The following is a 26,207-nucleotide window of genomic DNA, read 5'->3' as shown; positions in this document are numbered from 1 at the left end:
AAAGCTGTATACCAGTTCTGCCACAACTTGCCTTTCTCTTTTTGCCATTTTTAGTTGACACCTTTCCTATTTTTCTCAGGCACAAACTGGGATTATTTCAGAGCGTTTGTTACTGGAGATTATTGCCAAAGACTACTCCATAGAATTCCAGTTCTTGCTTCCTGTCTCTTGTCCCTCTTAGGGACCTATCTTGGGGAGACAATTGAGGGAAGAAGTGGGTTCTTTATTTCAAGTAGGAGCCAGAGAAGCACCACCTCAGGAGTTCAGAGAGAAGGGTTTCTATTTCAGCTACTTCCTTACTCCCAAAAGAAAAGGGGGAATGTGCCCTATCCTGGATCTGAGGCAACAAAACACATTCATTGACTCAGATTCAGAATTGTGATACTAGCCTCCATCTTTCTGTAGAGGTCTTTCCCCCGTCCCTTCATACGCTGGTCGTAATGAACATCAGCCAGGCTGTTGCCACAGTGATACTTATAGCTCTTTATTGGGCCAAACATTACTGGCTCACAGACCTCTGCAGATCTCTCGCCTCAATCTTCCATACTTACGTTCCTAGAATCAGGGACAAATTTTCCACCCAGACCCCATGTCTCTTCATGTGACTGCTTGAAAGTTAGCTGGCTGACAATAACAGATGGAGACTATTCACAGAAGTCCAAGAATTATTGATATTGAGCAGGAGCCCTCTTCCACTTTGATCTGTAGACTGATCTTGCAGAGATTTTTTCCATCTGGGCTTCACAACAAAGTCCTAACCCATTCTAGATTACATACTCCATTTTAAGCTATCGGGCTTCACTGTCAGCTCTGTCAGGGTCCAGTTAGATGCCGTTTCAACTTGCCACCTTCCTGTTCAAACTCAGTGTTCTCGTCCCATTGTTATAAAAGGGCTGGTTTATGCCTATCTCCCCCACCCCCATTCAGGAACCTCCCACGTCTTGGGATCTTAATATAGTTCTGGTGGGCCTTCTGGCACTCGCGTTCAAATCTTTACCTAAGTGCTTTCTTCACCATTTCATCCTGAAAACAGACTTTTTGGTAGCTATCACATCAGCCAGAAGGGCTGGTGAGATCCAAGCATTAATGGCATGTCCTCCATACACAGTAGTCCATCCACAGGGATAAAGTAATGCTGAGACCCCATCCTAAAGTCCTCATTAAGGTGGCGTCGGATTGTCATTTAAACCCAAACCATCAGTTTCTCAGTTTTCCTCTCCAAACTCCACTTGAACCTAGGGACGGCAAACTGCATACCATAAATTTTCCCAGTGCCCTGCTATATTACTTGAATAAAACAAAGCCACTTGATAATCCTCCTCTTTATTTGTGGCATTGGGGAAAAACTGTGCAGGGCCAACTAGTCTCTCCTCTGAGATTATCCTCTTGGATTACCAATGCATTACAGTATTACATTAGTTACCTAGTCTACCCCTTCATCAGGAATTGAATCACACTCAACTATTGCTCAGGCAATCACTGTAGTTTGCCTAAGAGACATTCCTATACTAGAAATCTGCAGAGCAGATATAGCTTATTTTGCTCACTGAACTAGTATAAACAATATTTGCAATGGTGCTTTTTCCAGTATAAGATGTGTCTTCATTGGGAAGGTTTGACGTCATAGGTATGCCAGCAAACCTTTTCAAACGGAGATCTGGCAGCAGTAACTAGTTCTTAGAGATGTTTTATCCATGTTGATCCCATGACTCCCCCTCCATCCCAACTCCTTCGGAGTCTCTCTGCTGGGATTCTGAATTAGTGAGGGAACTGAGAACTGATTGGGGCTGCGCTGCTCTGCCCTGCATGCTGTCAGGCTGAGGTGGAGCACAAGGACATGCAGGGCATGGCCCCCATAGACGCTGCTGATCAAAAGATTCTGACCTTGAGCACAGGAGACACATGCACGCTACCAGTACCTGGACAAACTTCTCAGAGAACCAGAGTTGCTGCAAGGTAAATAACTGTTGTTTTTTGTGCTGATGACTATCAAATATACAAACCTTTTACTGGACCCCTTTTACTGCCTCCTTCCTGGCAGTCTTCTTTCCCTGTCTTGAAGTACATTTGAGATTAAATCGCCCCTTCAGATCTAAATGTCTGAGGCCATGTCTACATTACAGAGAGTGTTGAGGCATAGTTATAGCACTGAAGCTATGCTGGCGTAACTGTAGTGTGGATGCAGCCTATAGTGGTGGAAGGGGTTTTCCTGTCACTGTAGGAACACCACTTCCCAGAGTGACGGTAGCTAGGTCGATGGAATCATTTTGCCACCAATCTAGCTGCGTCTACACCGGGGGTTAGGTGAGCATAGTTACAGTGCTTAGTGGGGTGGATTCTTCACCTCCCTGAGTGATGTAGTTATGTTGACCTACATGTTAAGTGTAGACCAGGCCTGAGAAAAGTGCTTCTCTTTGGGGAAAGGGGAGAAACAGCACATTCTCTGGCTGCTTCTCTGCTGTCCAAAACTTGTGCTTCTTCCTTGACTCTGAAGTCCCTATTTTCCTCATCTCCTCTGCCTGCAAACTGCCTGTGACCAGCTCTGCAACATTGTTGGTATATGCCCTGCCTCACTGAAGTTCTTAGCCATGTCTTCATCTCACACCTTGGGTATTGCAGCTGCCTTCTCTATGGCTTCCTCAAGTCCTTGCTCTCCAGAATGAATGAAATAATGCTGTTGTCCATGTTGTATATCTGATACCAAGACACAACTGCATCACTCTCCTCCTTAGATTATTTATTATTTGTGTCTCCTTTCTGCTAGATCAGGGGTGGGCAAACTTTTTGGCCTGAGGGCCACATCGGGGTTGTGAAACTGTATGGAGAGCCGGGTAGGGAAGGCTGTGCCTCCCCAAACAGCCTGGCCCACCCCCTCCCACGTCCTGCCCCCGTCAGAGCCCCCGCCCGATCCAGCCCCCCCTGCTCCTTGTCCCCTGACCGCCCCCGTCCCTGACTGCCGCTTGGGACCCCACCCCCTATCCAACCCCCCTGCTCCCTGTCCCCTGACTGCCCTGACCCCTATCCACTCTCCCGCCTCCTGACAGGCCCCCTGGGACTCCCATGCCTATCCAACCCCCCCGTTCCTCATCCCCTGACCGCCCCCCCAGAACCTCTGCCCCATCCAACCTCCCCCTGCTCCCTGTCCCCTGACTGCCCGGCCCCTTATCCACACCTCCACCCCTAACTACCCCCCGGGATCCCACCCCCTATCCAACTCCCCCTACACCCTGTCCCCTGGGACCCCCTGCCCCTTATCCAACCCCCCCGCTCCCTTACCATGCTGCGCAGAGCAGCAGGAGCATGCAACCCTGCCGCCCGTGCTGCCCAGCAGGAGCGGCGGGCCAGAGCACTGGCAGCGTGGCTGCGGAGGAGGGGGAACAGCAGGGGAGGGGCTGGGGGGTAGCCTCCCCAGCCGGGAGCTCAGGGGCCAGGCAGGATGGTTGCATGGGCCGGATGTGGCCTGCGGGCCATAGTTTGCCCACCTCTGTGCTAGATGCTTACATACATAGTAAGAAACAGTCTCTGCTCCAAAGAGAATACAATCTAAATTGTAATAGATACCCTAAGCTAAACAAAGGGTTGTGAAAAACTGTTGCCAGTTTTAGAGATGGGGAACTGGTGGATGGGGAGATTGACTTGCCCAAAGTTACAAAGAAAATCAACTTTTCTGATTTCTTTCTTTATCTCAAAATCTGGATGAGGAATTGGCTTTTCTTTGTTTGTTTTTTTAAAACCCTCCATTGGTCTGCATTTGACGGAATAGTGGACATGTTGGGCCAAATTCTGCTCTTATTGACCTTTCGGAGTTATTCTGGATTTACACTGCTGTAGGTAGAGTAGAATGTGGCCTCCTGATCTTACCTAGTGCTGTTCCACTCCAAGGGTTTCAGAGAGGTTGAGTTGTACGGACAGCTGCACTTCCTTTTCCTTTTCTTGCAGGGAGTGTGTGGAGCAGCATGGTGAATTCTCTCCAGTCTGTATTTACATGCGAGATGAGGTAAGACAGAAATCTCTTCTCAGCTGTCTCCCTTTCTCTGTTTCTGAAAATAAGGAAGACCCAGCACTGTTTTCCAGCCTGGAAAATGTTCCCTCTCCCAGCTTTCTTGAGGGGAAGTGGAAGAGCTTTGGTCTTTTCAAAGCCTGGGGTGGGGGTGTGTGTGTGTGTGTGTGTGTGTGAAAAAGCCCCTTTGGAACATAATCCGGAGCCATTCAGGCCTCTGAACCCATAAAATGCTCTCAATGACCTGTTTGTGGGTTTTTTTTTAACTTTTCTTAAAGTTCAAGAGTCACAACAGTGGTTTCACTTCAGTAAATATTTTCTTTTCTCCATGTTTTGATCTCTCGAGCATTAATATTTTTGTTTAATATTTTGTGAGAGTATTTTGGAGTCTGCCTTCCCCAGCTGTCCCCTTCATCTCCTTCTGAACTCTATGGACAGATCCTCCTTATTCTGGGAGTGGGTCAGGGAGGGGAGGGACATGAATGGAATCTGATTTCAGAGCCTAGAGGCGTTGCCTTTAAACCCACCTCTGGGGTGGAACTGGCCCTGAAAAGAACTCCTCAGATATGGCCATGTATGTCTAGTTAACTTTGCAGCTAGAATGCTTAAGAATACTACAAAGCATTTGAGTAAGTTTGGTAAGAACTGTGAAGTTGGGTGCTATGGTGGGAAGCTTTGATGCCACCTGCAGAAGGGGTGCCTGTGAGCTGGTCACTAGACGGCACAGTGCTGACCTTGCTATGCATTTGTTTCTGGGCAAAGTCTCCTTGGCTGCCTCCTCTGGTAAGTACATGCCCTAAATCTCTGCCTCTGTTCTTGTTGCAGATAGCAGGGAAAGCTTCCCTGGAGAGGACAACACTGAAATCGCTTGGTCTGACTGGAGGCAACGCCATCATCAGGTTGGGAGGAGCAAAGTGCACTTCCTGTTTGGGAACTTTCCTCCTCTTCTCTCATAATTTTTCACTCTAGTGGTAAATTTGTTTTGTTTCAAGTACCAAAAAATGCATGAAAAAAAAAAGTTCAAAGAGATGAACATCGTGGCACTCAGTAATTATTGTATTTGCCTGTTTATCTGAAACTGCTGCCCAGATGTGCTTCCCACAGCTGCAGATCCTGGCACTGACCAGATGTGCAGATTAAAGGGGCTTTTGCAGATTTGTTTTTTCTCTTGAGTGAAACAAACAATTCAAAGCTAAAGTCCCTCTGACTAAGGAAAGGACAAAACCTGCTACCACATCTTCCCTACTTTAGATTTCAGGCATATTAAACTCACAGGGCCTGCCATGCCTCTTGCTGGCTAGAATGTGGGAGGTCTCATTCTGTGTCTACTAGCCAATCCACCTGCTCAATTTACTGGTGGCTGTACAGATGATTGTTGTTGTTTCCTGAAGGGGGGGTTTTCTCCCAGGGAATGCGTCGTTCTCAGGTTCTTTAGAACTGACTTCAGAGTAACGAAAACTTATTTTCTGTGGGTATCCAACGGAGGCACCTTGTGGGGGTTTGGGCTTTTGTGACCAGCAGTCTCCCCTGTGTCCAGGGCATTTTAGGAGGGGAGGACAGTTCTTCCAGTCAATGATTTTGCTTTTACTTCTTTCTGTGGTGTCTCCTTTTAAGGGTTGTCATGAAGAAATGTGGCTCCCCTGGCCAGGAGGAGGCTCTGGACACAGCGGCCCCATTTAGCAAGCTGCCAGTGAGCCCAGTCTTTACTGAAGGAGCAGTGGATATGCCATCACCTCACACAAGCATGCTTTCAAAGGACTTGGACCCCAGAGATGTGGCCTTCTCTTTAAACAACTGCACAGATAAGCAGGACTTGATTAAAGAATCCCAGGCCAGCTTGGGGGAGTTGTGGTCTCCCTCAGATCCTGCGCCTGCCCCATTTGTCCCTTTCTTTGGAGATGGACAGCGTCTGGGGGGGACCCCTCTAGCTGCAGACTTTCCAGTGTCAGATATGCTGTCTTCAAAGCTGCCAACATCTCTCTCTAGTCCTGGAGGCCCTTCTAAGCCAAAGAAGTCTAAGACCAGCCAAGAACAGCTAAAGGAGCAAGAGCAGGTAAAGGGAGCTTTGCTTTCTTTAGGTATCTGGGGTAGAGGGGCTTTTCTCTCATCCTGCCTTGCCTGAGATTAGGCTTCTAACAAGAAAAAGAAAACTGTCAGGTTTTAGTATTTTCTGTCCTGTAATCCTAGGACTTGAGCCACTGGGCTTGTGGCTTCTGACATTGAGGACGTTGTGTTGCTGCGGAGTTGTTGCCTTTTGGACTGCTTGACTGATGTTCCAGAGATAGATGAGTGGTGGGGATTTAGGAATTTGCCCTCTGTGCAATGGACAGAGGAGTTGGACAAGGTTTCGAAATGTGTTGTCTCCTTTACAAATGGAGGCAGCAAGGCTGAGTTAGAAGCATTAAAAAAAGGGACTGGTTTCTATAGTGCCAGTCATGCCAAGTGCATGACAAACACTCTCTGCAGCGCTAAGCGCAGTAGCCAGATGCCGTGCTTGCTTCCAGGAATGGGGCACTGAGCTCTTTCCCACCACTACTCACTCTGTAGTTTTGCCAAAGGAAAGATAGGATTTAACTGGCCAGACTTGTAGTTTTCCCCCCAGATATGCTTGTAACTTGTGGAGGCTCCGTTACCTTCTGCATGATTAGAAATATACACCTGTGGGTAGTGTCCAGGGGGAATGGATGGCCTTTTCAAATCTTTCGCAGCCTGACCCAGTGCCTCTCTGTGTGGACACTAATCTGTTGTGAGTGGACCTAGATCCTGGGTTGCATGTGCTTCTAACCCAATTGGGTCTGAGTAGAGTCTAGTCGCTTTTTTAGTTCCGGGATTCTAGGGAGGACTCCCCTGGATCAAACCATTTGTCTGAGCCTTCCCTAGGACGTGAAACTCTCCAATCCAGCTGCCCTAGTCCTCAAAACCAGTGCCTTGTACCGTCTTGTACCCTCCAAGCTGCTTAGTTGCTTACATATGCTCCCCCAGATTTCCACTTAGCAGATGGGACTCTGGCTTCTGGTTTAACACCTTCGGGGATAACGTATCAAGAAAGCAAGGAACACAGGCTTAGCAAAGAAATTTCTTAACCACAGTCACTTTACTCTTAAAAAGAACTAGAGAGTTACAGAAAAAAGAAAAGGAGTACTTGTGGCACCTTAGAGACTAACCAATTTATTTGAGCCTAAGCTTTCGTGAGCTACAGCTCACTTCATCGGATGCGAAAGCTTAGGCTCAAATAAATTGGTTAGTCTCTAAGGTGCCAGAAGTACTCCTTTTCTTTTTGCGAATACAGACTTACACGGCTGTTACTCTGAAACCTGTCATTAGAGAGTTACAGATATTTGAAAAATAACAAAAGTCTTGAGATGGCTCCTCCCAAGTCTGATCTCACCCCTTCTGTGAGTTCGAGGCCTCTCAGTGTTTCAGGCAAGCGAGAGTTCTTTCTGCCTTCTCTTTCCACCCACTCCTGCTTGTAAGTCGCAGTGTTTGGCCCCCTGCTCAGAAAAGCATTCTCTTTCCTCCCCACCCCCAATACAGTCTCTTTCCCTTTAGCCATGTGCCCATATTGACAAACAAATTGCATATCTACTGACCATGCAGGTGCCCCTGTGTAGAAAATCCATTGTTTCATGGGCCAGCAGTTGAGAGACCAAAGCTGATTGCTTCTCAGTGATGATCCTTCAATGAGGTGTCTGACATTTTGGGGTGCGATCTACACAAATGAGGGGGCTGTCACCACTGCCCTGCAAACTTGGGTGCCTTACAATGCTTTGCTGTTGTAGCTTCCAACTTGGGTCACTCACAATCAGCCTGCAGGTCACACCCAGAGTGTCTTTGTAAAGCCATAGCACTTGTCCAGCAACTCTGAAGCCAGCAGCCAGCTTCTGGCTTCCAGCAACATTGGTTACTACATTCAGGGTGACTCCAACACACTTCTAATCTCAGATTTCCCCCCAAAACATGTGTTCTGCACTATCCAGTTCTCTTCTGGACAGTCCAGATAGATGAGATCATCCATTGCACCTCTAAGGGGATTGAGGTACAGCAGCTTGCCTCCTCAAATGGAGTTACCCACACAGTTCACAGCACTGGATTAGTTTTGATAAAAGAATAAAACAAGCTCGTTTCACTACAAAGAGAGAGGTTTTAAGTGGGTAGAAGTATTAAGGCATTAGAGTCAGAAATGGTGACAAGGAAAACAAAGATAAAACGCTTCCTAATACTAAACTTAACAAACTAAACTTGATTCAAGGTGAAATTCTTACCACAGGTTTTCAGTAGCATTGCTGACCAAGTTTCAGGTCAGGATCTACTCCCAAGGTCCAACGGCTGTTTCTTTTGTCTTCGTAGCCGAAAAGAGAGAGATGGACAGGGAGAGAGAACGTGGGGTGTTTTTGGCCCTCACTTTTATAGTTCAGTCACCCTTTGAAGTGCATGTTCCTGAGTGTGACCCTTAAATACAGTTCTTTCCAGCTGAGAGCAAGGAAACATGGAGTCGGGTGGAAGAAGGAGGCTTCTTGCTGTTTTTTTCCTCACCCGTGTATGCTGAAATTCAGATTCTTTATTTTTTTCTTCACCCTCTTGCTGTCTGAGGACTTTGTTTACCACTTACATGCAGACTGAGGTAAACACACTCCCTTTGTTTAAGACAGGCCTGGTTGACCAGTTATATCTAATCAGGGCTACATGAGTTTGAACATGTGCCTTTAACATCACCATGGGGGGATTTCATAACTTGACACACAAGGTTGCTACATACATTTCACCATGATATTATTGACCAGCAAGTTATTAGTTTTCAAATGATACCTTACAAGGCATATTTTGTACAAAAATTATTATAACAGTGTGTAGGGTGTGACTAGAGGAGCATATTCCATCAGTGTCAAAAATCTTTCCTGGGGAGGGAGGCTAGAATGCAATTCAATAACCTTACCTTGGGCAAAGTTAAATGTGTTCAGCACATAATACAAAATGGAGGTCCTAACAGAAAATGGAGATTACAAGACAAAATGGAGCTCACAATTTGATAAAGACTTCTCCTGCTGTCACTGGGTCCACTCTCCAGAAGCTGGGGATGATAGTCTCTTGGGTTACTTCCCAAACACAGAGGCTGACTTTTTTTTTTAACCCTACACAGAATCCCCTTCTCTGTTCTTTCCTTTTGAATGCTTCCTGCTATGGCATCCTTGAGGTTTGAGTTTTACCTTTTGGCCTCAGCCCTGAGCCAGTCAAGAAATTAAACAAATAAAATCTTAGAAGTAGCAAGAAAAATGTCTGGTGAGGTTCAGAGAGAGCCCAGCTTCATGGGAGCTCAACAGGGTGGAGCTTGTGTGCATGATCTCCCCCTTGGCAGGTTTCTCTGTGGCTGCTCCCCGTTCTTGAGAGGGTTTCACTGCCTAGAAACAGAAGCCAGACCCTGGAAGGATTCATGAGCCGCAAATCATGTAGCAGTCAGGTTCTTTTCCAGTTAAATTATGAATATTCATGTATGCTCCAGACTGGCTGGTCCCTTCTAATCCTCGGAATTGAACTCCTGAGAGAGAGGGGTTTGAGCCTGAAGAGCTGGACAATGTGCTGCCTGCCCAGGCTGAGCTTGTCTCCCTCTGGCTGCTGTTCCTCCTGTATGGGAGTCCGGAGTGGGGAGCGGACTCTCCCATTCCTCCGTAGGGAAATGGCTGAAGAATCAGAAGGGCTGGTGTCATCCTTCACCAGCTCCGTTCTCTCTCTCCACCTCCATGTGCTGATGTGAGGCCAAACCTAGCTCCCCTTTCATGTCTTGCCTGTAGCTATATGGGATGCTGCTCTGCAGCCTGGTGTTCAGACAGGCATGGAGAGCTGAGTGGGACTCTGATCACACACAGCGGAGGACTCTAGTTGCTCCTACCTCCCCAAGTCTTCTCTCCACCAGAACTGTAGTGCTGTTCTACCCAGTTAGAGTTGCTTCTAGAGCCAGCCTCCTACTCCCAGTTTGTGAGAGTTGCTCAGGAGCAGGTTCTGCTGGAGGTTTCTGCCCTCATGTTCAACAGAACGTGACTTTGACTGATGCTTTCGTGCCCTTTGATCTTGGGTGCCTTTGCTGCTGATTGATTAAGCTGAGCTTCCGCCTCCCCTCCTGGCCTTCTCTGCCCTCCTCACTCCCAGCAGCAACACAGAGTGTAGAGCTGGCCACATGGCATCTGCTTTTTGTCCCTTTTCAGACCTGAGGAAAAAACCCAAAACAAAACAATTTTTTTTTTTAAACATCAAAGGTCCATTTTAGTAAAAGAATCTTCCCATTAATGCTGTGCCTGTGTGTGGCTTTTAGATTGAAAGGGAGAGACTGGATAAAATCTGTGCGGGTGTCTCTTCATTTCTGGGCTAAGGATGGTTTACAGACCAGCCGCATGCTGGCTTTGATGTCAAAACATTAATTATTAGAAGGTAGCTTTACTCCAAGTTCCCCTGGAGATCAGAGCTCACTGCAGTGGGGAGAGGAGCTGGGTCTGCCTACCACTTTGCTTTGAAGTCAGAGGGAGCTTTTAAAGACTCCCTCCACTGCTCCCTTTTTTAGAGCCAAAGAGATGACCTCAGATAGGCATTATTGCTGACATTGGGTGTCTCGTGTGGGTTGGAGTCATATAGACATACTGAGGCCTGATGGGTGGCTCCAGCATGTTGATCAGATGTGCCTGAGAATTCAACTTTGGGCAGCAAATATTGGAGACCATGACCAAGAACTGGTGTTGCAGGGTGTATCATCTCCCTGATTTATAATGCTTTTGCTCTAAGCTTCCCAGAAGGAGCTTCTGCCTGAGAAAGGTACAATGTGCCCTTCCCATTAATTATCTAAGTACAGATTGGAACTTCCTAGTGTCAGCTAATGATTATTTCCCTCTGCCATGACTTCCCGTTCAGAGAAATCTGGACCAAACTGTGAGGTGGAGGTGGGGTGAGGACAGCAGGATTGGGCACAGTTGGTGGGATTAGGATGTAGCTGACAGTCTCCTCTGTATGAGCAGCCTTAGTTTGTTGCTCCATCAGCCCCTTCGTTGCCTATGAAAACACATAGCTACTTCTGGCTCTGAGAAGCTAAGGGGCATGAATCTGTGGGGAGACTTCATCGATAGCAGGTGTTCTTAGATCACAGGCTTTTGGAACTCCTAAAGAGGGACATGTGTATGCCATTTACTCTGTCCCCTTGTTGGGTGACGCTGCTGACAGGAATGGGGGTTGGAAGGTAGCTTTCAGACTTTGCTTATACTTAAGGTTATTAGTTGCCAATTGAGATAATTTCTGACCCAAACTTGAGATGGGAGCAGCTGGACTCGGAAAGGCCCATGGAATGAATATCAATGGGACAAGAAGCAGCAAATGGCAACTGCTGTCCTTTGGGTAAAGCACAGACTGGGTGAAGTGACAGAAACAGATTGGCCCTTCCAGCCCATAAATATTGTTTGCGTGGGTGGGTAGAGATGGGAGTGGGAGGGGGCACAGATGTTACCACTGAGCATAAGCTACCTAGATGAAGTATTATTCAGTAGCAGTCTCTCTTCAGGCTGTATCATCTATTGCAAAATGATCACCTCGGTGGTAGGCTGGTGTGTGCAAGATGTGCTGCTTTCTTCATGTTTCTGTCTTCGGAACTGGTAGTGCAAATGTAGGGCCTGAATGGCAGGAGCTCTGCATGTATGTGCTGCTGCCCCGCAAATTCATCCACGACAATTCTCTCTAAAGCTTAGAGCTGTTAATGTCCTGTTGGGGTCTGGCTTAAAGGTCGACTGGGTGGGAATTCTTGTTCTGTTTGCATTGGTTTTTTTGCAGACCCCTTGGACAGGCTTGGAATTTCTTATCTCTAGTGTAAGTTGAATATTCTATAGAGAGAAATGTTATGCTAATTCAGTCACTAACTCAGAGGCTTGTTTCTATACTTGTGTGTTCGGAATTTGTTTCAGATATTCGGCATTCAGTGCTGTTGAAAAGGATTAAAAAGTTCTAGGATGGGAATATTTCATACCACAGCAGGTGCACAGCTTTGTTGCTGGACTAGTGTGTGGCAGGTATTGAGGCAGTGCTGGAGCACATGGGCATGGAGATAAGAGAATTTATCTTTTGGATGATACAGGTTTTGTTGCACAATTTATCTGTAATTCTGACTAGCTGACAGAGAATGACGTTGGGGAAGAAGGACCTTGGCCTCCTACTATATGAATGGAGATGTCTGGAAACCAGTGCCTGTGTGACTCTTATGGCAGACTGTAGCCCAAAGGAGCTACACAAAGCAGGAAAAGCAATTGAGCAGGGGGGACCAGAACGTAGCTGCCCTCCTTTGAAGTGGAGTATCCCTGTGGGCACATGTTACACCTATGCTCTATGATATGCATTGGCTGAAGGGTTTAATGTACAAAGCCCTAAATGGTTTGGGCCCTGCCTGACCATCTTCTTGTGGGATTCTGCTACCGTCGTGATTAGTCAAGGTGCTTGAGTTAGTAGCCTCAGTTACATTAAATGAGACACTGCTGGCGAGGTGTTCTCAGTGAGGTCCCTTGGCTCTGGAATTCTCTCCTGGGGATTCCAGAGACCCTTCAGGACATGTTGCGTGTCCCATATGTTTTCCCCAGGCTTTTCCTGAGGTGGTGGGTACAGAGCTATTTGACAAGGCTGTAGATGTGCTTTGAGTTGATCATTGCAGCAAGATCAAATCTAACTACCTCTGTTTGGGAGGATGGCAAAGTGTCCTGTTCATGGGAAGCCCAGAATGACGCAAGAGAGGTAGCCTCCGCTGCCTGGCTTGAAGGAGACCCAGGACAGGTCTACAATACTGCTTAAAAAGAAAAGGAGTACTTGTGGCACCTTAGAGACTAACCAATTTATTTATATTCTCTAAGGTGCCACAAGTACTCCTTTTCTTTTTGCGAATACAGACTAACACGGCTGTTACTCTGAAACCTGTCAATACTGCTTAAGTTATTTCGCATCATTCCGGGATGTGAAAAAGACACCCACACCCCACCCTGAGTGCCGCAAGTTAGACTGACCTAAGTGGTGTCTATACCTGTGCTATGTCGGCAGGAGATGCTCTCCTGCTGTCATAGCTTCCGCCTCTCACAGAGGTGGAGTAATTATGCTGATGGGAGAGCGCTCTCCCATTGGCATAGAGCATCTTCACCAGATGCGCTACAGAGGCACAGCTGCATCAGTGCAGCTGTTAACTAACCCTGTAAACAGTTAGCGCTGGAAGATTGATATGCAGGAGTCTCTTTCCAAGAGGGCAGCTTGGCAGCTCGGGAATGCTTCCTGTGCTCGCAGTCCAGGGAATGCTGCAGCTCTGGGCACTCCTCTTCACCAGCCCAGGGAAAGCTGCAATCAGGCTCTTTCACCCTTTAGTTAGAGCTGACTCCACTTGACTTTCTAAAAGTAGCTGAGAGTCCCACCCACGCAACCTCACTCTTTTAATTTCTCAAATTACCCTTTGGTGCCCACAAACATAGCAAACCTTGCCTTGTAATTTGCGTTGTCTCTGAGAGACTCTTTGTATTCCCAGGGGGCCCCGTACATGTGGGTAGGGAGAATGGATGGGAGAGGAGGCCATGCGCAGGGTGTGCTGGAGGTTGGTTGGAGGGTATATGAGTCTGTGTGGGAGAGAAGAGGGCCAAGAGGTTTGCGTAAATAGGAATATCCTAAATCATGGCGTCTTGGGCCATGTCAGGCAGGCAACTGGCTGTCAGGGGCTCCTGGTTACAAAACTGCATATTATCCATAAAAGCTCGTGTTCTTCCACTGGCCTGCCTCTCAGCTCTGGAGATTGCAGCACTTTCTCCTTTTCTGTCTCCTACAAATTCTCATCTACCTTAGAATGTCTGGGTTCTAAAAGGTTAGAATTGTTCCAAAACTGACTAATCTGATTGGCTGGTGATGATTCAGACATCCAGGTGTTCGTAGCAGAACTGCTGCCAGGTAGCTAGCATGCTTTGCCCCAGGGCAGGGAGAGAAGGCAGCTGTGCTCTACCACTGGGAAGATCTGTGTGTGTGGACAGACACTGGGACAGGAGTAGCTCCCTGGTGCTTATAGCATGGGAGTGGTTAGCTGGAGCTGTAGTACAATATAAGGTCTTTTGTATTATGTAGGTGAAGGGATCCCTTTGGGTAGGTCTTTCCTAGAAGAGAGATGCATCCTGTGAATGGACCTTACTTTGCAAATGCTGAGGTCTGATTCTTTGTGCTATGCTTTGGCGCTAGCTGGGGCATAGCATTCAAGTCTAACCTGTGCTCCCTCTCCGCTCTGCAGCTTTTGGAGCGAGAGCCAGTCGTGTGCCATCCAGACCTGGACGAGCCACTGTCTGCTGGCCCACAGGATCTTCCTGATGAGTTCTTCGAAGTCACAGTGGATGATGTGAGGAAGCGCTTGGCCCAGCTGCAGAGTGAGAGGCAAGTTTTCTTTTCATTAGCAATTGAAGTTCCTCCATCTTCTCTTGCCATTCTGAATGTATTGCATTGGTTCTCTATAGATTGTGCTGGCTTCTAGGGAAAAGGTTCTGGTCTGATCGATGGCTTGGGCTCTGTGTACCTGGGAATTCTAGCTCCCCAGTCTTATAAAATACTCTCCTCTCCTTGGTGGTTTGAGAGATCTCAGGCTTTAATCTTGTTGTTAATCACTTGGCCTAAGCAGGGAGGTTGGCACCTGTCCAGGACAGAACGTGCTAGGTTCCAGACCTGGGGCATTTGTGATTTTCAGATCAAGAGCTTAGCTCCTGAAGAACACAATAGAATTGGTCGACAGACTAGAAGAGAAGACACTCCAATAACGAGTGCTGGAGGGAGGAATGGGATTGGGGGTTCCGGGACTAGGCTGGAATTTAGGAGATTTTGTTCTGTTCCTGGTTCAGTCACAGATCTACTCTGTGACCTTGGGCCAGATTCTTTGCTTTTCCCAACTAGGAAGACTCCTTGATCCTAGAGCTGGTTGTATGCTGGCCTTGGTTTATTTTAGAGTGGCCTAGTGGCTTCTCCATGGTATTCTACGTGATAATGGCCCCTTCTCAGCCCCCAACGTGCTCCTAATGCCAGTGGCTGCATGGTACATTGTGTGATATAGGAGGAATCACCAGCATGGGAGATTTGGTTGCCTTCTGGCCCCTTGGCACTGCCAGAGCAGTGTATAAGGGATGGATTGGATCTCTGGATCGGGCCCAGTGTCTCTCTGTGCCTCAGTCTGCCATCTCTTAAAGGAGGATAATTTTTCCGTACCTCACAAGGGTGTTGAGGATTAATTCTTCAATGCGTGTGATGTGTTTAGATACTATGGTGTTGAGCATCATAGAAAAACCTAAGGTAAATAAACTGACTGGAAGACGCATGGTGCCCACGTTGGGACAGGATTTAAAATTATTGCATGTCTTGTCATACCTGTTAAGTACATTTCAGCCAGTTACCCCAAAGCTACTGGATTCCCCTTCCCCACCACAAATGATTGCTGCTTTTAAAGATGGATGGCATTCATATGCCAGGGGCCTAAAACATGAGAGCTGAAATAACATTTCACACTGCCCCAGTGCATATGCTCTGATCTGACATTACAACGATAGCTGGTAACTAAACAAGCATGGAAGTTCCAACTTGTCCATACATTTGTTTGTCACATGTTGATACAGGCCCTGATCCAGCTCCCATTAAAGTCAGTGAAATGACTCCCACAGACTTCAATGGGAGTTGGATTCAGACTGCAGCCAATAAGCAAATCTCTGTAATTTTAATGACAGAATTGCCTTCTGTTACCAGCTGGAATAAATCAATTTGAGACATGACAGAAGGTGAAAATCAAATCAAACTATAAACGCCAAACTAGGATGTGATGACCCATAGCTCCACACCTGGGGGATACCCAAAGAGAAGGAAGGAATACTGAACTTATTACAGATATAAGGCATTACAGCTCTTGAACAAAAAGAAAAGGAGGACTTGTGGCACCTTAGAGACTAACCAATTTATTTGAGCATAAGCTTTCGTGAGCTACAGCTCACTTCATCGGATGCATGCAGTGGAAAATACAGTAGGGAGATTTATATACACAGAGAACATGAAACAATCGGTGTTACCATACACACTGTAACAAGAGTGATAAGGTAAGGTGAGCTATTACCAGCAGGAGAGCGGGGTGGTGGACACCTTTTGTAGTGATAATCAAGGTGGGCCATTTCCAGCAGTTGACAAGAACGTGTGAGGAACAGAAGCTGGGTGAGCTCCTGAACAGATTCTCTTAAAAGTTGGGGACCTGTATAGGAAAATTTCTGAACTCTTAATCCTATTTTGTAACAAGTATTCAGTTAAGATAAACCCTTTCCCCTCCTAGTAAATTAATGCTCTGAATTCAGTGTTTGAGCCATAATCTTCCTTTAAATATGGAGCAGCCCATGTAACATCATTGTTAGGGTTGACCAGAGCTTTCTGCTTAGAACTGCGTTTTCAAAGGGCTCTAAAATCCACATGGATATTCAGATTGGTAGAGCCCTGCATGGATACAAATTTATATCCACGGATGCGGATATCCACAGATATAAATTGGTATCTGCGGAACCTCAGGGCTTTCCCAGGAACTGTAGTGGCGAAAGGAGCAGAATGTGGGGCCACCAATCCCAGGAGCCAGCGCCTTGTTCTGGCAGCTCCTCCGGCGTGGCTGTAGCGCCCCCTGCCCTGCCTCCAGCCCTTCCACGCAGCTGTCTGTCTCCTGTCTGGGGGTATGCATGCCGCTTGAACACACGAGTGTGACCAGGGACAGCTGCTGGTGAGCTGAGAGTGGTACAGGTGCACTGGAGGAGCAGCCGATGTGGGACCCTGGCTCCTGGGAGTGGTGGTCCCATGGTCTGCTCCTTTTTCCGCAAACCAAGAGAGCCCTGCGGTTCCGTGGATACCGATTTATGTCCACATCCGCGGATATAAATTTGTATCTGTGCAGGGCTCTACGGATTGGCCTGAAAATTGGCATGCCACTTGGAGTATGTCTGTGCAGCCCATGGAATTGAGCCTCGCAGCCTGGGTCAACAGACTTGCGCTAGAGAGCCAGTTTGAGCTCTGCAAGGCAGAGCTCAGTGAATGAGAAATGTGAGCAACGCATCCACCAGCCCAGCTGGTGGTTTAGACTGTTGATCTGCAATCCTAATGACTCTGAGTTCCAATCCCCTGCTTGCCTGACTTCTGTATTTAGTTTATACACCTGGGCTTTTATGGATCCAGCCAAAAACTATGGCTAGTTATCCACATTAATATTGTATCACTTATTGCCCTGGAGTTCATGTAATGTCAGATATGCTTCTTCTGGGCCCTGGTAGGGGTTTCCTTACTGCCTAGTGGTACCTCTGGTTGATATCTGAAAAGTGCCCCTGAAAACTCTCCACAGCACTTTGTTCTGCCCACATTTGCCCTTGAATCATACCTCCTCACTTGCCCCACTTTCTCAAAAACCAAGAAAAATTCACATGCCAAAAAGTTGTTTATGAGGAGTTAAGAGTGTGGGAGCTCAGCACTATTGTGTGCTCCTTGTGGTTTTTCAGAATGGGAGAGTTTAATTACCAGAACTCAAATGTTGGGAAACTAGGAAATGCATTACCCCTTCCTAACCAAATGTGCCATTTTCTCTGTGCCCCGCATTCCTAGTCATACAATTGAATTTACCCTCACTATGGTCTGTGCAGCATCATTGGTCTGGGAAGTACTTGCGGTTGGTTGGCAGAGGTAAGCTACTCTGATCTCCTTGAGGGGACTCTTTGGACAGAGTTCAGTTGGTATAGTTGTTATATGGGAAATGTTGACTTAACTCTGCATTTCCTGGTTTGACATTTGGGCTTAAATTGCAGCAAGGGAGATTTAGGTTGGACATTAGGAAAAACTTCCTAACTGTCAGGGTGGTTAAACACTGGAATAAATTGCCTAGGGAGGTTGTGGAATCTCCATGATTGGAGATTAAGAGCAGATTGGACAAACACCTGTCAGGGATGGTCTAGATTAGGCCTGCCACGGGTGCAGGGGACTGGACTAGATGACCTCTCGAGTTCCCTTCCATTCTATGATTCTGTGATTGTTCTGTGATTTACATTCTGGGAGCTAAACTCCTGCTTGGGCAGGACAGGATGAGCACAGGGCAATTTTGAGTGTCTCCAGTCTTAACTCCATGTTAACTCGGTTTTTGTGTGTGATAGTGTGATCCTGCTGCTCTTCTTCCTGCTGCCATAGAGGAAGATGGCAGCATGCTGGGGGACCTAACTTCTGTGGCAAGATCCTGAAATTCATTGGCAGGCTGGGAATTATGCAGCAGCTTCTTTTCCATTTAATCAGTACAGAATTGATTTGATATGAAATTCAACTGACTTTATGCTGCCCCCACGTCTCCAGTTTTCAATATGTTGTATATTTTTGTATTGTTATGGAATTAACTGCATCATCAATGTGGGGGAGTCCTGGGATGGGGTCATTTGGGTTTTTGCATCTGGGAATGTGTGGGTGGCAATTTGGGATTGTGGGATAAGCACATTAGCAGAATGATTCTGCTACAGTGATGCACCGTGAAACAGTTCACAGTTCATAGTCCAGAGTGAAATTGTCACTTTGAGGTTTCAGAGTTATTACCCCATGATTGAGGTGAAGAGGGATGTTTACACTTGTCTGAGTTATTGATTCAGGCTGTCTACAAAGTCAAGCAGGCATCGTTGTGTCAGTTGGGTCATGTTCTCAAGGTTTTCTTCACAACCATGAGGGCTAGAAAGATTTTTTTTTTTTTTTTTTTTTTAAACGATGCTGAGGCTCTGGAGCCCTGTTCTGTGTAAAGGGGAAATGGCAGAGAATCCATGAATCCTGCTTAAGAGGGAACCTGTACTGGTACAAATATTCAAAATGTTCTGGGATCTCATATATCTGGAAGTAAAAAGGAGTTCCAAGGTAATGTTATGGGCAGATTTAGGAGTTGGTTCAGAATAGTGTTGCCAAGTGGTGGTGGTCATGCACAGAGAGTGGAGCAGAGCTTTATGGGGAAGGAGAGAATGTGGAGGGACCTGCGTTTGGGCTTTTAGGGTGGCTGTGGTGGTGCAGTTCTGGGTTTACTGGTGGTGGAGAGGAAGGTGTGCTGAAGGGACTGGGATCTGAGTACAGCTGGTATGGAGGTGGGAGTGGGGAATACATCGAGCAGCAGTTGGCTGTATTGGCCTGTTTTTGCCTTACATTTACATTAACAAGATGAATCTTAGTGGTAGAACTAACAGATTGTCTCCTTCTCACCCTATTTAGGAAACGTCTGGAAGAAGCTCCCTTGATGACAAAATCTTTGAGAGAAGCTCAGATGAAGGAGAAGTTAGAGCATTACCCAAAGGTAGCCTTTGTTCCTTTTCCTCTTTCTGGGTGAGTGTAAATTTAGTGGTCAGATAGCTTCAGGGCCCAAACTCTGACCACCAGGATCCTAAGCGCTTGCAGCTGCTCTTAGGGGAGGGTTTCTAAGGCCTTGTACACTACACAGTTTTGTTGGCATAACAGTGGAGGTGTACACACTACAATGCTTCTCCCGCCGACAAAACTCTCCTGCTTTGCCAACAAAATAAAACCACCTTGACAAGAGGGCAGAGATTTTTGTGGCAAAGATAGATCAACAAAGTATCAGTGTAGACCCTGTGTTCATTATATTGCTGTAACTGGCCTCCAGGAGGTATCCCACAATGCCCACCATGACCACTCTGCTTACCGTTTTGAACTCCACTGCTCTGCATCCAGCCACCCAGACAGGTGCTTCTCTCCTTTCAAAGCCCCAGGTAGTTTTGACGCTGCTCAGCATGGAGAGCTCATATAGCTACTGCCCAGCTGAGCGTGCGGCTCCCGGCAGCAAATGCACTCCTGCGTGGACTACGGGGATGGGGGTGGATCTCCTGCGTTTGTGGGCAGAGGAGGCTGTAGGAGAACTCAGAGGGAATCACCAAATCAAAACTTTAACGTGGAATCCTGCTCTCCCCGGCACACATCAGCAGGCAGGGTGGGCGGGCTGCTGCTGGGGCATGGAGAGGAAGAGACTTGCGCTGTGCAGAGCCAGGGAGTGAGGCGGGGGATGATGTTGGGGTGTCCCCCTCTGCTCCCTGGTGTACCGGTATCTGCTGAGCCGGGGTGAAGGACAGGGGGACACCAACTATCTGTGCCCACCAGCTTCTGCCTCAGGACTGGTTGCTTCCAGCTGCTGTCTGAACTTAAAGACAGCGTGCTGACACACTCACTCTCCACAACACTCTCTCTCTCACACCCACACACACACACACCCACCCACCCCACCCCCACACACACACACGGCAATGATAACCAGTCTCCTAGCATGGCGCAAACAAACAATGCCAAGCTCAGCACACTACAGCAAAACACATTACTGTGGCTCAGTGTTAAAATGCTTCTTCAAGGCATCCTCCACCCAAATAATCTGTTGGGCTCCTCTTTTTTAGCCTTGTGTTCATAATGCACAGCACAATACTGAACACAGTGCAGGATCCATGCTTTCTGACAGATGGCTGGGGTGCAAGTTACCAGGGCAGCTGAAAAGTAGCTGGCAATCTAGTAGGATGCCCATGAATGATGGCATTGAGAAACCCTCATTATGTGATGCTGTACCTGACCCCATAAGGCACTGCAAACCCTTCCCAAAGAACCCAGCGGCCAGTTGCATAGTGGGATAGCTACCCACTGCGCACTTCTCTCTGTGTCAGTGCAAGAGCTGCTATTGTGGGTGTGCTTCACAGACACAAGGAGCATAGTGTGGACATGCAACAGTGGTTTAATTACAGTGGTGGCTGTATGTTGGCATAACTTGCGTCGACAAAACTCTGAAGTGTAAACAAGACCTAATTGTCTGACGTGGCTTACATCTGCGGTGATGTGCATGTGAAATCATCTGCTCATAATGGCTCCATTCAGTGGCAGAGAGAATTAATTTTATTCAATACAAAATTATGCAAGACAGTTAAATCCAAAGCTGACTGCAAAGTTACCAAGGGATCTCACAAAACAGGGTGACTGGGCAACAAAATGATCAGATGAAATTCAGTGTTGATAAATGGGAAGTAATGCATGTCAGAAAACATAATCCCAACTATACATATAAAATGATGGGGTCTGAATTAGCTGTCACCACTCAAGAAAGATCTTGGGGTCACTGTGGATAGTTCTCTGAAAACATCTGAGTGCAGTGGCAGCTAAAAAAGCGAACAGAACTTTGGGAACCATAAGGAATGGGATAGATGATAAGACAGAAAATGTCATAATGCCACTATTAAATCCATGGTACACCCACGCCATGAATATTGCATGCAGTTCTGGTCGCTCTATCTCAAAAAAGATACACTAGAGTTGGAAAAGGTACAGAGAAAGGCAACAAAAACGATGAGGCGTATGAAACAGCTTCCGTATGAGGAGAGATTAAAAAGATTGGGACTGTTCAGCTTGGAAAAGACGACGGGGGGGAGACGATCGAGTCTGTACAGTCGTGACTGGTGGGGAGAAAGTGAATAAGGACGTGTTACTTATCCCTGCACATAACACAAGAACTAGGGGTCACCCAATGACATTAATAGGCAGGAGGTTTAAAACAAACAAAGGAAGTACTTCACACAACACGCAGTCAACCTGTGGCGCTTGTTGCCAGAGCATGTTGTGAAGGCCAAAACTATAAATCGGTTTTTTAAAAAAACCCAAAACCTAGGTGAGTTAATGGAGGACAGGTCCATCAATGGCTATTAGCGAAGATGGTCAGGGATGCAACCTCCTGCTCTGTGTGTACCTAGACCTTTGACTGCCAGATGCTGGGACTGGATGATAGGATGGATCTCTTGATAATTTCCCTAATCTGTTCTTCCCCTCTGGGGCACCTGGCATTGGCCACTCTGGGAAGACAGGATATTGGGTTAGATGGGCCATTGGTCTGACCCAGTATGGCCACTTTTATGCTCTTTCTTTATTTTAAAATGGCTTGGAAGCATCAAGTGGTGCATATAGCAGTCTGTGTGACCATGTGAGCTTCCCTCTGTTCCCCTCATCCTCTCCCTGCGTTTCTCTCTGCTGACTGTTACGCTCCTCTAGTATGTTGTTCCAAATTAAATGGCAAGGTCTTTGGAGAGGGGCTATCACTGTCTGTGTGTATGTGTGGTTCTCGTCCCATTTCGGGTCTCAAGGTGCCACCACAATACAAATAATAGTTGACATTCTTGGGTGCAGCCTCTCAGGAAGAGAGTCAATCCTGTATGAGCCTCTTGTGAGGCAGAGGTAACCTTGCCTCTACCTGAGCCCTGACTTTAGCTTATTTAAATGGAGCTCTTAATCTTTGAGAGTGAAGGTTTCAGCTGATGCAGCTTTGTTTCTAACCAGGTTGTGCTGAGAGTCCAGTTCCCAGACCGTCATGTTCTGCAAGGGTTCTTCCGCCCCAATGAAACTGGTAAGAGCATCCCTGCTTCTGTCTGTCTGGTGACAATAGCCTGCAGTGCCACTTACATCTGTGAAGTAGTGTTACAGGAGGGGGGCCCCAGGCATCTCTGCACTGCTGGGGAGAGTGACACAGTTCTGAAGAAGCTGCAGTAATTAGTTGCACTGTCACATCTCCACCCACCCGAGTGGGCGTCCTTTCAAAGGTGGGTGCATAACTAGTTGGAAAACTGTTCCTAGAGAGTAGTTTTCAGTGGTTCACAGTCAAAGCTTGAAAGGCATATCAAGTGGGGTTCTGCAGCAATCAGTTCTGGGTCCGGTTCTGTTCAATATCTTCATCAATGAGTTAGATAATGGCATAGAGAGTACACTTATAAAGTTTGAAGATGACACGAAGCTGGGAGGGGTTGCAAGTGCTTTGGAAGATAGGATTAAATTTCAAAACTATCTAGACAAACTGGAGAAACGGTCTGAAGAAAATAGGATGAAATTCAATAAGAAAAAAAGGCAAAGTACTCCACTGAGGAAGGAACAATCAGTTGCACACATACAAAATGGGAAATGACTGCCTACGAAGGAGTACTGCGGAAGGGGATCTGGTGGTCATAGTGGACCACAAGCTAAATATGAGTCAACAGTGTAACGCTGTTGCAAAAAAAGGTGAACATCATTCTGGGATGTATTAGCAGGAGTGTTGTAAGCAAGACACAAGAAGTAATTCTTCCGTTCTACTCTGTGCTGATTAGGCCTCAACTGGAGTATTGTGTCCAGTTCTGGGTGCCATATTTCAGAAAAGATGTGGACAAATTGGAGAAAGTCCAGAGAAGAGCAACAAAAATGATTAAAGGTCTAGAAAACATGACCTATGAGGGAAGATTGAAAAAAATGGGTTTGTTTAGTCTGGAGAAGAAAAGACTGAGAGGGGACATAACAGTTTTCAAGTACATAAAAGGTTGTTGGAGAAGGGAGAAAAATTATTCTCCTTAACCTCTGAGGATAGGATAAGAAGCAATGGCTTTAAATTGCAGCAAGGGAGGTTTAGGTTGGACATTAGGCAAAACTTCCTGTCATGGTGGTTAAGTACTGGAATAAATTTCCCAGGGAGGTTGTGAAATCTCCATCAGTGGAGATTTTTAAGAGCAGGTTAGAAAAAACCAGTCAGGGATGGTCTAGATCAGGGGTGGGCAAACTTTTTGGTCCGAGGGCCACATCTGGGTATGGAAATTGTATGTCAGGCCATGAATGCTCACGAAATTGGGGGTTGTGATGTGGGATAGGATGAGGATTCTGGGGTGGGGCCAGAAATGAGGAGTTCAGGGTGTGGGACGGGGCTCCCGGCTGGGGCAGGGGGGGAGGCCCTGGCTGGGGGTGTGGGCTCTGGGGTGGGGCTGGGGATGAGGGATTTGGGGTACAGGAAGGCGCTCTGGGCTGGGACCGAGGGATTCGGAGGGTGGGAGGGGGATCAGGGCTGGGTCAGGTAGTTGGAGCACGGGAGGAGGTCAGGGGTGCAGGCTCCAGGCGGCGCTCAAGCAGCTCCCAGAAGCAGCTGCATGTCCCATCTCCAGCTCCTACGCGGAGGCGCGGCCAGGCATTCTGCGCACTGCCCCATCTGCAGGCGCCGCCCCTGCAGCTCCAATTGGAGCTGGAGGGGGGACATGCCGCTGCTTCGCGGAGCCATGGCACACGCAGAGCAGGGCAAGCTCCTGACCCTGCTCCCCAGCAGGAGCTCGAGGGCCAGATTAAAACCTCTGTTGGGCTGGATGCTGCCTGCGGGCCGTAGTTTACCCACCGCTGGTCTAGATAATACTTAGTCCTGACATGAGTGTAGGGGACTGGACTAGATCGCTGGCTCTCAACTTTTCCAGAGTACTGTACCCCTTTCAGGAGTCTGATTTGTCTTGCATACCCCAAGTTTCATCTTAGTTAAAAGCTATTTGCTTCCAAAATCAGACATAAAAATCCAAAAGTGTCACAACATACTATTACTGAAAAATTGCTGACTTTTTCCTTTTTACCATATAATTATAAAATAAATCAATTACAATATAAATATTGTACTAAAATTTAATTGTATATAGAGCAGTACAAACAAGTCATTGTCTATATGAAATTTTAGTGTGTACTGACTTCACTAGTGCTTTTTATGTAACCTGTTGTAAAACTAGGCAAATATCTAGATGAGTTGATGTATCCCCTGGAAGACCTCTGCATACCCCCGATCGAGAACCACTGAATTAGATAGCCTCTCGAGGTCCCTTCCAGTCCTACAATTCTATGATTCTGTAAGGAGCTAGTGCAGTCTGTTCATGTTGCTTCAGTGAGTTGCGTAAAAAGGGTTGGAGACATTCACCTTTAGCAGACCTACAAAGAAAGAGGACTTTTTTCCAGGACTGCATGATGGGGGCCATGCCAGAAAAGCTGTGGGGTCCCAACTGAGGTCACACTATTCTTGCCATACTACATAGTGTTGTCCCATTAGAGTTGAGGCTTGTTCCAGCCAGAGTGCGAGAGAAGGCTTGATTTAGCTGTTGTGTCTAAAGTTACCAAAGACCAAAACAAAAAAGCAGGTGTCCTCAGCTCAGTCAGAATAGTGGGGAAATTAGAGTTTCTTGCAGGGAGTATGTCAGGGTATTCATCCAATTGCTCTCCTTGCTACTAATTTAGATCCTCCACCTTTGGTGGAGTCAGGTGCCCTTGCCAATTAGACTACTTGATGTTGCCCCAGGAAACACCTGTCGTCTCATTAGACCTGAGAATTGGTGACCAGAGTCTCAGGTGTCTGTTCCCCTCTGCAGATCCGGACTTCCTGGCTGTCTGGTCCAAGATTTTAAAGCTTCTGTTTGTCAGGTGTGGTGTGGACTTTTGTCCACCCTGTTCCCAGGGCATTGGGGGTGGGATGGATAGAAGAGTTAATAACAGAAGAGTTAACTTGGTAACGAGTCAATACCATGTAGTAGAATCAAAGGAATAAATGAAAGTTCCAAAGATCCTCAATCTAGTTGCAACAGCAACTTCAGTCATTTGTGTAGCTAGTGATGCTTCCTTTTGAAGGGAGCAACTGGGGTCTGTAACAACAGGAGATGTTATTACTCCGTGGTCCAGCCGTGGCACCCAGTCTCAGGCTTCTGGCTCGCCAGCTGTTGCCTCTCTTGCATGGAGACCAAACTTCTTGTTCACTTCTTACCAGGGTATGTCCTGACTGACCAGTTCCCTGCTTTCACTGGGTTACTGCCAGGAAAGACAGTCTGCCTAAGCAGACCACCTAGCTTTCTCTTCAGAGACTGATAAGAGTGACTGCTACAGACATAAGTTACCACACAGCTCTTTCTAAACAAGACTACTTTTGTCTTAAGATAAAAAGTGCTTCTGAGAAAACATATTAAAAACAATATAATAACCTGTGCACATGCTCAAAGCTTACCAGAGTTCATCCCAAATCCAGCACTGGCTCTGGCAAGAACAGACTTTCAAAACCCCACCCTAGGATTTCCCTGTGGTTACAAGTTCATCATCACTTCAGCTCAGAACAAGCATCCTCATGACTAGTTGATACAAATCAGGGGTCTTTGATCTAGAGTTTCCAGGAGGAGGTAATTAGTATACAATGGGGATCTCTTCCCAGGGCATATCTTCAAAAGGTGGCTTTGGAGGGGAGAATTTGCGTTCCCCTCACCTCAAGGTATTTCCTAGGAAATCCACTTCACACACATTGATCTAAAAAGACCTTTGAACTTCCACATACCTTCCATAGATTGCATTAATCTTGTTTTCCTCCTAATGAAAGTTCATACAATCTCAGTTG

At 46.9% G+C, this 26,207-nt stretch overlaps 1 protein-coding gene across 15 annotated transcripts in view; it reads left to right on the top strand.

Moving 5' to 3' along the window:
* The window catches only part of ASPSCR1 (ASPSCR1 tether for SLC2A4, UBX domain containing), an 86,770-nt gene that overhangs the window by 29,011 nt on the left and 31,552 nt on the right, over positions 1-26,207 (top strand). For 6 of the 15 annotated variants that reach the window (XM_037913796.2, XM_037913794.2, XM_037913797.2 and 3 more), the window contains 6 exons: positions 3,940-3,997; positions 4,826-4,899; positions 5,615-6,053; positions 14,265-14,404; positions 19,250-19,331; positions 22,352-22,418. In XM_037913796.2, coding sequence (XP_037769724.2) covers positions 3,940-3,997; positions 4,826-4,899; positions 5,615-6,053; positions 14,265-14,404; positions 19,250-19,331; positions 22,352-22,418 — 860 coding nt within the window. The remainder of the gene's footprint in view (positions 1-3,939; positions 3,998-4,825; positions 4,900-5,614; positions 6,054-14,264; positions 14,405-19,249; positions 19,332-22,351; positions 22,419-26,207) is intronic. The other 9 variants (XR_006285797.1, XM_043528392.1, XM_043528390.1 and 6 more) reach the window with 3 other exon arrangements.

This window comes from Chelonia mydas, chromosome 14 (genome assembly GCF_015237465.2).
Source record: "Chelonia mydas isolate rCheMyd1 chromosome 14, rCheMyd1.pri.v2, whole genome shotgun sequence".
Taxonomy (NCBI): domain Eukaryota; kingdom Metazoa; phylum Chordata; order Testudines; family Cheloniidae; genus Chelonia; species Chelonia mydas.
Note: the sequence above shows the minus strand (reverse complement) of the source record. Positions and strands in the feature narration are given on the sequence as shown.